A 13,133-nucleotide genomic window follows, 5' to 3' on the forward strand; every position below is an offset into this window, starting at 1 on the left:
GCCATTTCTTTCTGCACAGCTATATTTATTCTTCTGCACACAAAACCTTGTGAATGCTTCCTCGAATGTTACTGCAAATATAAACAGTTTTATCTGCTTCAGGTACCACCATGACCACAACGGTTATTCAATCAGACTGTGAAGCTTTGGCCCTCACACTGTGTCATTTGGTTTGTTCACTTCCTCCTCTACTTAATCTTTCACTGCTCTGGGTCTACAGCTACTTGCCTTGATGTTTGGTATGTGTAGGTTTTGTACATTTGTTCTCAAACCTGTTTGTCCATTCCTTCAATCCATTTTTAATTCTCTGACCTATTCATTTGCTAATAGGTTAGTTAGTAAATTCAACCACTACGATCAGTAACTTCAATTTTCTGCTATAATCTCCTTTAGTTCAATTGCTTTCTTATATGCTCACACTATTTCATTTTGAATAGACTCACTTATCATAAATTTTAAAGAACCTGGTTGTCCTGAAGAATATTTCCATCAGTTCTGAAAGATGTTGTCATTAATATCATGGCTCCCAATAGAACACAGAACAATACCGCACAGTACAGGCCCTTCGGCCCATAATGTTGTGCTGACACATAAACCCTGCCTCCCATATAACCCCCCACCTTAAATTCCTCCATATACCTGTCTAGTAGTCTCTTAAATTTCACTAGTATATCTGCCTCCACCACTGACTCAGGACGTGCATTCCACGCACCAACCCCTCTCTGAGTAAAGAACCCTCCTCTAATATCCCCCTTGAACTTCCGTAAACACCCCTTACCTTAAATTCTTTAGGAGGCTACAAAATTTCTAAATGTAGGAGGCTTGGATGTGAAATGCCATCTTTATAAGTTTCACATTAAGTTAATTTAACGATTGATATACTCCACTCATGAAGCCTTGTGTTGTAGCCCAGCCTCCAGATTTGTAGGTTAAAGTCCTGTGACTACTCTTACATCTTCAGACTCACCATACCACTATACGTGCAGCTGCTCAAAACAGATAACAACTTTGTTACTTTGCACTTCTTTCTTTTCCTTTTCCATTTCCCAGTATCTGCCCAGATAGACCCCTAGCCTACATAGAAAGCATGAGAGCAGAGCTCTGAATGGTGTGCAGCATTTATATGAGGTTCCTTTCAGATTGCACGCGATGCCGCAACATCATACTTATATATTGTATGAAAGAAGGCAAATGAGCAGGAGTCAAAGCATGTGTGGGAATGGCATAAAAATTACTGAAAGAGTGACTGCGTGTAGGTGGGTACATGGCAATGTGTATAACAGTGTGCTGATAAGAGCACACAACTAAGTGTGCAAGTGAACAGTATTCTCCTATAATGAGAGGGACATAGAGAACAAGCATGTGAGTGAGTGTGTGCAGGCCAACATGGGAGCACAAATCAATGAAAACAAGCAAGTGTATAAGAGGATAAATGCGAAAAAGCTTTGCAGTCTATGACATGGGGCACAGCATATTCACAGTGTCATCAGGCTGCTTGACTACTGCTGAAGCTGTCACATCACACTGCCAGAGCCCTCAATAAACTGTATCTCATTCTGTCACCTTTGGTAACTTCTAACAATAGGAACAATCAAAATCCTGCTCTGAAATTAATATATCATATGTCTCACACTTACCTTTGATCAGATATACCTAAGTATAAATACCTAAGTTTCAGATATTTCTGACTAGCATATTCACTTCACAGCCATCAGCCACAAGCTGTGTAGTCTAAATAATGAACAATGTTTTATACCAGAAATTTTCTTTCTACAGAATCTGGGTATGAACTAGAAGAACAATTTCAAGACACAAACATCAACACACATCATTTGCATGAACACTCAATTCCCATCACCCCAGTGGGCTCACAACTTGTATTAGTTACCTGCTTCTGTGTTGATGTGGCCATTTGCAGTTGGCAGAATTTCATGGCTTGTTCTAAAGCCACATCTTCATCAACCTGGCAAAGAAAAAAAAGTGATAAAATAAACATGAGAAACCACAACATCTTAAAAGAATTCTCAAGCATCAAATTATTGCCCATGGATTGGAGCTCCTTGGTACTAACAGTATGGGGGTAAAGGGGTGAGGGGGGCATTGTGAATGCCATTACAGTGAAGTCACTATTACCACTGGTGCAGTTACAACTGAAACATTGTGTCCAGACTTTAGGGAAGCTACGAAGACTTTAGAGAAGGTGCAGAAAAGATTTTAAAAGGTGATTACAGATATGAGGGACTTTCTGTTTGCAGAAAAACCGGAGAAACAAGTTTTGCTCTCTTAGGTACATATAAGGAGATCTGATACAGGCTTTTAAAATTATAACACAAACAAATAGACTTAGGTAAAGAGAAATTGTTTTGCGGAGCAATCAGGAACAAGACACCGAGTGAAGTGCTTGGCAAAAGAACAGAGAGACTTGAGGATTTTTACAAGTGATTGGCTGACAGGTATAATCATGGAAGCAAACAGTAGTGCTCAATAACAAAATTGTATAAGTAGCTGCAAGAAAATAATCTGCAACACTTTGGGATAGAGTGAGATTATGTGAATAGGTCATACATTGAGCCAATGGACCAAATGGCCCAATTCTGTACTGTGCTCCTGTAATTTAGGTTAAGTTCCCAACAAGAACACAAATGTTTTTCATCTACTAAAAATGATGAGACCCAACAAACTGTTTCTGCTTCCTCATTATGTTCCTCAACCACTTCTTGCACTGGAACAGCACAATGGATTTGTGTAATACTCTAATAAAAAATCCTCTTTCCAGATGAAGCCGATGGAATAATTTGGATGGGGCAAATTTTTAATTGACTCATCAAATACTAAATGTTTCAGTCAGATAACCTGGAGGCGCTCAAAAAGAAAACCCAATTTATTATCATCTCTGTTCACTGTCTGGATAAAGTGGTGCAATACTGCAGCTACATAGCAGCCCCTTACAAACAGTATTGCAATAATTTATGTAACTTAGGTACACTGTTTTCTTTAATGATATTGCAATTAGCCAAGTGTGAATTCTCTAGCTCTTCCTCCTATGACCATAGATTGTCCAATGAAGAAAGCAAAGAGAGAGCCTCAGAATGCTCAATACAGTATCTGAGGTGGGATGCCGATCAGTACTGCACTGAGAACATCACTGGAATGGAATTGAACCTAGCATTCGAGGTTTTCTCATGTATGAATGAAAACTCAACCCCAACCCAAAGTGAGCCTAGCCTGAGGACTTTCGAATCCTTTCAAATCCAATCAGTCCCCGATCATTCCCCGTAGGTATAATGATCCCAAACATGATATTAATCTGCTTAAAGACAGAACACCAAATATTGATTAGGAGCAGAGGGCACATACAGTAATACTTAACCAATCGTCCTCACCTGAGCAAGGCAAGTAAAGCACGTCACAATCCCACATGTCCTGCTGCCACCAGCGTTTATACTTTCCTCTCATAGGTATTTCAAACATTTGGCCACTGTCTTCAATAATAATGGACAACATGCACAATGCTAACTAATAATGTCAATTACTTTTAAGGATTACATGATGATCTATGGCTTGTTCCTTTGTATGTGTTGATGAAGAGATATGTGGAGGTGATAATAATGTAGCTGGGATCATAGTTGGGAAATGATGACTTGTATCTGTACACAGTATATATTGACAACACTCTCAAATGTCAGAGGTCGAGTAATGACAAAGGAATTAGTCTATTTAACAAGAAAGTCAAACTGAATTAGAAATGAGTTATTTAAATAGACATACCAAAACCACAGTGACATCTCAAAATCAATGTAAATACTCCAAAAAACTGCAAGCAAATAGTTGTGCATAACATCAGTCTCTGTCACTTGCAGTTACATGGGAAGCAATTTGAAATGTTAGGGGTTCACCTTGTCGTTCCCACACTGGCTGCAGATCACTTTGAATGACTGTGAGAAAATGCCTACTCTGCCATGAAATGCCCTTCCTTCTCCAATCTCCTCAGCTGGTTATCATTTCGAAATTTCTAAGTTTAAGGCAGTCATCGTTGGGGCAGGGCAGGTGTGGAATATGATTAGAAAGAATTCTCCAAAACATGACAGCAAAGGTGGCAGGAACAGGTGGGATTAGATTAGGGATAGGTGCATCATGTAGGTATCCTTTACTAGCTAGTTTAACCATTGTCGCCATCGTATATATTAATTTTTTTCTGTAACTGGAAGCATGCAAAGGGATCTTCCAATGATAGTTATCTTTCCTTTCTTGGGCGTTGGAGTTTCCATACGTGGTCATGATGTAATCAGTCAGGAGACTCTCTACTGTGCTTCTATCGAAGTTTATCAAAAACTTTAGATGACATGCTAAATTTGCACAAACTTCTAAGAAAGCAGAGGCTGTGGGTGCAACTTGATATCTGTACATCAGTAACTGATGATTGTGCTTCTTTGTGATGGCACTTAAGTGTTGGTCCCAAGGCACATCCTCTGAAATGATCACATCAAGGATTTTAAAGTTTCTGACTCTCTCCACCTCTGATCCTAGAATGAGGATTAGCTCATGGACCTCTAGTTCCTTCCTCCTATCGTCAATAATCAGCTCTTTGGTTTTGCTGAAGTTGAGTGAGAGGTTGTAATTGTTGCATCATTCATACAGATTTTCAATCACTTTCCTATATGTTGATTCATCACCACCTTTAATGTGGCCAACAACAGTGGTGTTATCAGCAAGCAAAGCCATAGAGCATAGGGCTCAGCACTCAGCCTTGTGGTGCACTTATGCTGATGGTGTTATGGAGGAGATGTTGTTGCCAATCCATCATATTCCTCCATCTACATAACTATATCATGTCTTTATTAAGTCATCTGTAGTATAAACTACCCCATGTCATGATATGTCTTTATTAAGTCATCTGTAGCCACATCTACCATTTCTAGTACTGTTCTGATACTTCTGTAAGGGAATTTCTGGATATTAACTTATAGTTGTCCTTCGGAAACCCAAATTGATGTCCTCTTTATCCTGATACAGAAACATACAAAATGTACAGCACAATACAGGCCATTCAGCCCACAAAGCTGTGCTGAACATGTCCTTACCTTAGAAATTACCTAGAGTTACCCATATCCTCTATTTTTCTAAGCTCCATGTACCTATCCAGGAACCTCTTAAAAGACCCTATCATATCCGCCTCCACCACCGTCGCCAGCAGCCCATTCCATGCACTCACTACTCTCTACGTAAAAAACTTACCCCTGACATCTCCTCTGTACCTGCTTCCAAGCACCTTAAAACTGTGCCCTCTCGTGCTAACCATTTCAACCCTGGGAAAAAGCCTCTGACTATCCACACGATCAATGCCTCTCATCATCTTATATGTTTGCAGGCTTTCCGTGGTCCATCTTAAAACACATCCCAAGAAAATCAGCTACAGATGTACAGATTATCAAGTTGCACCCACAGGCCTAGGAATTCCTTGAGACAATTCTGAAAGAAAGCAGAATGCTGTTACTGTACCGGATGTCTGGCTTGTCCCACATCTGAGTTTCTTAGCACTCAGCATGAAACCTTACCCAGTCTTTTGACAGGACTTTCATTTGTCCAAGCACTTACTTTCTCCTGAAAACCCCTCCAATGATGTCAACAATTGTGCAATACTCAAAATTAGTCTCCTGCAAGGTATTCAACCTCAGTGACACAACATTTTATAGTGCTCACTCACTAAAAAGAATAACCAGTTTTTCCACAATTTCCCCTTAAATTGCACTGCTTAAAGAGACAATACTCAAAATAGCATTGTCATCCAGTTCAGTCAGAGGCCTTTCAACTCACCAACCATACAGTGGTCATCATTTTACTCCCTCAATATTCTCATTATCTCTCCCCAGGTTCTTCCCATCACACCAGGGACAGTTTTACAGTGGCTGATTAACCTACCAGCCTACATAGATTCAAAACACCCAGAATATGTCCACATGGCTGCAGTGTATATTGGAGTCCATGCTCCACCACTTACACTAGATCTTGGATATACTACTTCTACAATATCCTGGAAGACATTTCCAGTCATTTATCCCTGATCATTTCCACAAATACTCAGCTGTCATTAAATCCATGGAGATCCTGGAATTAATCCATGATCATTTCTAGTTTTGCTTGTTATTCTTGGTTACCTCTAGACCTTGAAATCCATCCTTAGTTTTAGTTAAGGTATTTAAGATACAGATACCTCCGGACCTTGTGACTCTCTGTTTGGGGCATGTATTGTTTTTGGGACAGAAGATAGATATAAAGTTGCTGCAGGTCCGTTTAGCGGCAAGTCAGAAATCAATCAGCAGAAAGTGGCTAAATCCAATATCACCTGTTTTAGAAGATTGGCATGAAATTATTTTGGAAATATTCAAAATGGAAAAGATGACTTACTCCCTGAGAATTCAAAAAGAAAAGTTTTATCAAATTTGGAATAAATTGATTGAATTTATAACCCTAATGCAAGCAGACTTTAGATGACTTTCCTAAGGTTCATACTGCTTTCCTCATCAACATGGTAATAGTGTTAACGTAAGCTCCCTTGGTTCGAATGTTCACTGTTTTACTTCTGGAAAATGTGGAATCAACACAAGTAAAGAAAAAGATTTGGGAAAAATGATAAAATGAAGTAAATAAGTACACAGGAATTGGATAAGTATGTTTATGGGTAGGAGCAAACATGAACGTGTTAAGGTACAAACACCTACAAAGGAAGTTACATAGGGTTACACAGATTATTTTGGACTAGAAAGAAATGGACCAGAAGGGATACATGGAAATTATTATTCAGCCACTATTATTACTATTTTTAACGACTATTATTATTTAGTTTAGTGTGGGATCACAATTGCACATAAATATCTATTCAAGTGCCTAATTATTTTTCTTTTAATAGCATCTTAGTGTGTACTTGTGAATATATATATAGATTTATACATATATAAAAAAAAGAAAAGGTTTCATGTGTAAAAAAAGTTTGTGTAATATTTGTGAATACCTTATCCAAATAAAAATAAAATTAAAAAAAAGAAATCCATCCTTAGTCAGCTCCAGAATTGCCCAGAATTGATCCTTGGCTGCTTCCAGTTTTCTACAGAATCTATCCTTGTCCTGCACAGCATATCCTGGAAACTGTTCTTAGTTACTTCCTGTACATCTTGGAATCTATCCTAGGCTAATTCAATATTTTTCTTTCTCCAAAAGGATATACCTGCCACAGTAAGACAACAGCCTTTGGTCAGCAAATTAATTTGAGGTTACAAATAATAAAGCAATACTTTAGCATGATCATGCACTGTATGTGTATTTCCTACACAAGATTTCAATGACAGGTGTCACTAGAACTGAATACAAGAAAGTCCCCAGACAGGAAGCTTGGAATCCCCAGCCAGACTGTGTGGTTTAAACAAAGAATAGTGGGCATGCCAGGAACCAGCTGTCACAGCAGCAACTTCAGGCTTCTCCATGCACCAGTGAATTAAGCAAAAATACCTTCTGTGATAAAAACTACAGTACAGAGAGGTGAACATTATAATATTTGTCCAAATAATTACTTGATTTAAATAGCAGAATCTCTTATTTCAAAGAAAATGAGTCACACAAAGTTGGAGAGTTCATTGGGTTAAAGCAGAAAATGAAAGGAAGGTTATCAATAGTATTTTTAATATGAAGATAAATCACAAATCATTCAACTCATGGTGTGATCAAGAATATTTGTTTATGTTAAGTGTATTAATAAAGACTAAACTACAAATAAAGGCAAATTTACACAAGGTTGCAAACCAGACCCAGTGCAATTACAAGAAACTGAACCAAATCAGGTACAAATTTGGGTGAGTGGGCTAACAAGTGACAGAAGCACTTTGACATGGGCTAGTGGATATAGTTTTCAAGCTAGGTTGCTGTACTGAAGGATGTGATTAAGCTAGAGAGGGCACTGAAAAGAGTCACAAGGACATTGCTGGGAGTGGAGGCTTGAGTTACAAGAACAGAGTCAATAGTCTGGAGCTGTTTTCCCTGGAGTGGAGAAGATTGAGAGGTGACATTATTGAAGTTTATAAAATGAGGGGGACAGAAAAAGCGAATAGTCACAGTCTTTTTTTTTTATAGGGCAGTGGAGTCTAAAACTAGAGGATATAGATTTAAGGTGAAAGGGGGAAGATTTAAAGGGAACAAAAGGGGTAAGTTGAAGGTTTAAAGAGACTTACAGATTTAAGATTTAAAAGATTAGCTTCATTTATTGAATGTACATCATATCATAGTGAAATGCATTACTTGCGTCAAAACCACAGTCCAAGGATGTATAGTGGCAGTCTGCAGGTGTCGTCATGCCAAGATAACATGCCCACAACTCACTAACCTGTACATCTTTTGGATTGTGGGAGGGAACTGAAGCATCCAGAGGACACCCAGACGATCAGAGGGAGAACTCCTTACAGGGCAGAGGGAATTGAATTGCAATCTGCTGATCACTGGTGCCTTAAAGTGTACCAAGTTCCCTAATTTTGTATACTACTTTCATGGCTGGCCTTTGAAATTCCAAATACACTACATTAGCTGGTTTGTCCATATGTGTAATTCACTAGTTACAACTTCAAAAATAACTCACATATTTGTCAAAATAACCAACCTTTCATAGGCCCATGATGATGCTACCACTTTCTGAATAATAAATTCCAGCATGTTCCCAACTACTGGTAAATTGGTTTATTATTGTCACATATACTAAGGGTCTTTGATGCCAATTCAAAGCCTCTGCCATTTACTTATTAATTTTTTAGTCTCAGCTTCTAAAAGATCCATGTCAGAAGGAAATGGAGAGCAATGGCAGCAGGATTCTGGAGAGAGCAGCAACAATGGGTGGATCACAGAAGCAGGACAAGGGAGCAGGGATCTGAAGATGGTACAAGAAGCAGCTGGCACATAGAAACAGCTCACCCAAATGAAGGGTTGAATTGGTCTAACATATTACAGAATATGAAGAAGAAAATAAATGGAAGAATTAAAAGGTCACCAGAAACCAGATTAATACACGTTTAATGTTGAGATGACTGTCATTGAGACTGATTGCCGGGAGCTATTTTGGTTCCCGACCATAGTGTAGAAAAAAGTTTTTGGGTGAGGAAACAGCCAGCTAAGACAGAAAATACATTCCAAATGCCCTCAAAGAAACAACCTTTGGCTTCTAAAATTCTGTATTAAGGTTAACTTTGGTGAGGCATGCCTGGACATATAAAGCTCACCCCGTTGTACCCCAGTAGGTCTCAAGATAGAGATTTGAAAATTGATGAGGTAACACAATAGCTCCAGAATGGAAGAAATGACTGTCAAATTCAGCATAAGCTTGAAGGGATTTTCCAAGGGTTTAAAAGTGATTAGCATGGCACTCTGTAACAACAGTAAAAGTTTGTTTTTGTGAGTTATATGAATTTATATGACTCTTATGAGTCACTCAGAAAGTACTGAACATTTGGTGATGGCAGCCTTTTTACTCAACACGTACAAGCAAGCTGGCGGAACTCAGCAGGTAGGGCAGCATCCGTTGAAACAAGCAGTCAACATTTCGGGCCGAGACCCTTCGTCAGAACAAGGAGTCTCGGCCCGAAACGCTGACTGCTCATTTCAACGGATGCTGCCCGACCTGCTGAGTTCCGCCAGCTTGTTTGTACGTGTTGATTTGACTACAGCATCTGCAGTGTACTTTGTGTTAGCCTTTTTACTCATTCATTTACAAGGCTTTCCACAATACCAGTCACTTTGCATCTTAATACTTTATCTGATACTCTCTTCCAGAACAGCAACACAGTTGTCTTGCATTGTCCTTGAAACAGTTGGCAGGATAATCTTTAATAAAAGATGGGAGGGTGATCACATTTGACGATCACAAAGGTCACGTGTTAAGAAACACAAGTGATATATTTCAAAGCTCCCTGAAATGTGCAGACACTAAAGATTGATGATCCTTACTGGGGTGCACTGTAGGCACTGAGACAATCAAAGTCAATACATGGCTCCATCTTAGAACCCCCTGACCAAGAGACCACAACACATTCAGAAAACTCCGAAGGAAAGGGGAGGAGTATTCAAAGAGTTTGCATACCTCAAAAAGATGCACTACCGAAAGAGGGTTGGTATGAATCTTCTTATAGAGCAATCCAAAATAAGATACAGAATGTGGATCTGTAGAATTACATCCTATCCTGTTATTACAAAGTACTGATGTCCAGTTAGGAGAAGGACTGAAGGTAGTTTGGATGACTATGGCAGATGGAAGCAGAATCAGAAGCAGTCTAAAGAGATACCAAAATGAATAAGTATTTTGGAAGATAAGGGATATAAACATGGTCATAGGCATATTTGCTCTCTATCAATAAATGGGCTACTTGTTGGAGAGGTAGCTCTCAGAACAGTAATGTTGGGTGTCCAGGTTCTCTTCCTCAGAAACTTTTAGATTATCTGTGTGAATTAGTTTGTTGCAGCTAACAATCAGAAGTGTTTGAGAGTTCCTATTATAAGTATGTAATTCAATTGAACCACCATCGGACTTAAGATACTGAAGTAAATAAAGTCATTGTAGCTACTGAACTTGTATTGAATCACCTGCTGTTACCTTTGTTTCTAATATACAAAACCTTGATGTATTTTGAGTTTGGGGAGATCCCACTGGGAATGTCTCCAATAAAATGCCTGCTTATTGTGATGAATAAAGATCTTTTTGCTTTCACTGTCCAGTGGTGCTAGAAAGTTTGTGAACCCTTTAGAACTTTCTCTATTTCTGCATAAATATGACCTAAAATGTGATCAGATCTTCACCCAAGTCCTGAAATTAGATAAAGAGAACCCAATTAAATAAATAACACAAAAACATTATACTTTTTCATTTACTTATTCAGAAAAATGATCCACTATTACATGTATTTGTTGAAAAAGGTATGTGAACCCTTGCTTTCAGTAACTGGTGTGACCCTGTTGTATAGCAATAACTTCAACCAAACGTTTAACAAATTTCATGTCTCAAGTCGGTGATAATAAACCTGATTCTGATGTTTCCAGTAACCATTGATCAACCCTGCACATCAGCTTAGAGGAATTTTAGGCCATCCCTCTTTATAAAACTGCTTCAACGCTGGGATGTTGGTGGGCTTCCTTGCATAAAATGCTTGTTTTGGGTCCTTCCACAACATTAGGATTAAAGTCAGGACTTCGACTCAGCCATTCCAAAACGTGAAATTTCTTCTGCTTTAACTATTCTTTGGTAGACTGACTTATGTGCTTAGAGTCGTTATCTTGCTGCATGAGCCACTTTCTCTTGAGCTTCAGTTCATGGATGGATACCCTGAGATATTCCTGGCAAATTTGCTGGTACGATACAGAATCCATAGTTACAGCCATCCTGGTCCTGAGGCATCAAAACAGGCCCAAATCATGACACTGCCACCACGTTTCACAGATGGGATGAGGTTCTTTTGCTGGAATATAATGTTTGCTTTTTGCCAAACATAGTGCTTCTCAATTAAGCCAAAAAGGTAAAATTTTGCACTCATCTGTCCACAAAACATTCTTCCAATAGCCTTCTGGCTCATCCATGTAGTCTTTAACAAACTCTAGATGGGCTGCAATGTTCTTCTTGGAGAGTAGTAGCTTTCTCCTTGCAATTCTGCCATGTACACCATTGTTGTTCAGTGTTTGCCTAATGGTAGATTCATGAACACTGACATTAGCCAATGCAAGAGAGGCCTGCAGCTCCTTAGATGTTACCCTGGTGTTCTTTGTAACCTCATAGAATACTACACACCTTGCTCTTGAAGTGATTATTGTTGGTCAACCACTCCTGGGGAGAGTAACAAAGGTGTTGAATGTCCTCCATTTGTACATCTTCTGCCTGATGATGGTGGAGCCCAAACTCTTTAGAAATGGTCTTGTACTCTGTTCCAGCCTGGTGAGCATCAACATTTTTTTCCTGAGGTCCTCAGTAATCTCCTTTGATTGAGGCATGGCACACTTCTGAAAACCTGTGTGATGAAGATCAGTCTTTGATAGTGAAGATCCAGGTTTATGTTCTTTAAATAGGGCAGGGCTTCCCATACTCACACCTCATTGTCTTCCCATTGATTGAAACAGATGATCCTAATTTCCCCTTTAAATGAACTGATAATCCTAGAGGTTCACATACTTTTTTCAACAAATAAATGTAATATTGAATAATTTTTCTCAATAAATAAACAAACAAGTATAATTTTTTTGTGTTATTTATTTAATTGGGTTCTTTGTATCTAGTTTTAGGACTTGCATGAAGATCTGATCACATCTTAGGTCACATTTATGCAGCAATAGAGAAATTATACAGGGTTCACATACTTACTGGCACCACTGGAGTCCCACTCACAGCAAAGCACCATGACATTTTTTACTTCCTTACCTTGTGATGACTATTGTTGAACTACATGCACATCTTGAAACCTGTGCATGGCATGGCTGACATATTTGCAGAAAAGGGCAATTTTAACTCAGCTCTTTATGAATGAGTGTGGTCTTGCGGACAATTTCCTTTGCACTGGCACAGGGCAGGCACTCTGACTTATACCCACGGCTGCTGAGACTCCAGGGTCCCTCTGTAGCTACTGAGTGCTGACAGATAATTCTATACCATTAGACCAATGTTGTTGACTCACAAATACACCTGACATTCAAATCAACTTTTAGAAGTGAAGACCCAAAGCCAAGCATGTCATCTTTAACACCGTGCCATATTTTGAGATCAAAGTTCACATACTCAAGCTCAGTTTTATTTGGGTAGTCATACACCTTCAGGTAAATGCAAGTCCTCTTCCTTACAGTACATCCTCCAGTGTTTTTGCCATAAGTCTATTTAAAGAGATATTGGAATCCAGGAGCATAAGAGGAGCAGGAGTGGAGTGGAGTGGAGTGGAACAGGAGTCCACCCTGCAAGCCTGCACCACCTTGATTCTTCTTCAGCACTAGTTCCCCATAAACTTTAATCCTTACCGCTATGTAGTATCTATGCCAGAACCACCAGACTCAAAAAACAATTACTTTCCCCAAGCAGTAAGGCTTATCAACACCTCCACTCACTAGCTCACCCCTCCGCATCCCCAATCACC

The 13,133-nt window shown here is 39.1% G+C and overlaps 1 protein-coding gene across 2 annotated transcripts in view; it reads right to left on the reverse strand.

Moving 5' to 3' along the window:
* Positions 1-13,133, reverse strand: part of cabin1 (calcineurin binding protein 1) — a 564,595-nt gene that overhangs the window by 89,653 nt on the left and 461,809 nt on the right. For both annotated transcript variants that reach the window (XM_073055615.1, XM_073055613.1), the window contains one exon: positions 1,889-1,963. In XM_073055615.1, coding sequence (XP_072911716.1) covers positions 1,889-1,963 — 75 coding nt within the window. The remainder of the gene's footprint in view (positions 1-1,888; positions 1,964-13,133) is intronic.

This window comes from Hemitrygon akajei, chromosome 9, assembly GCF_048418815.1.
Source record: "Hemitrygon akajei chromosome 9, sHemAka1.3, whole genome shotgun sequence".
Taxonomy (NCBI): Eukaryota; Metazoa; Chordata; class Chondrichthyes; order Myliobatiformes; family Dasyatidae; genus Hemitrygon; species Hemitrygon akajei.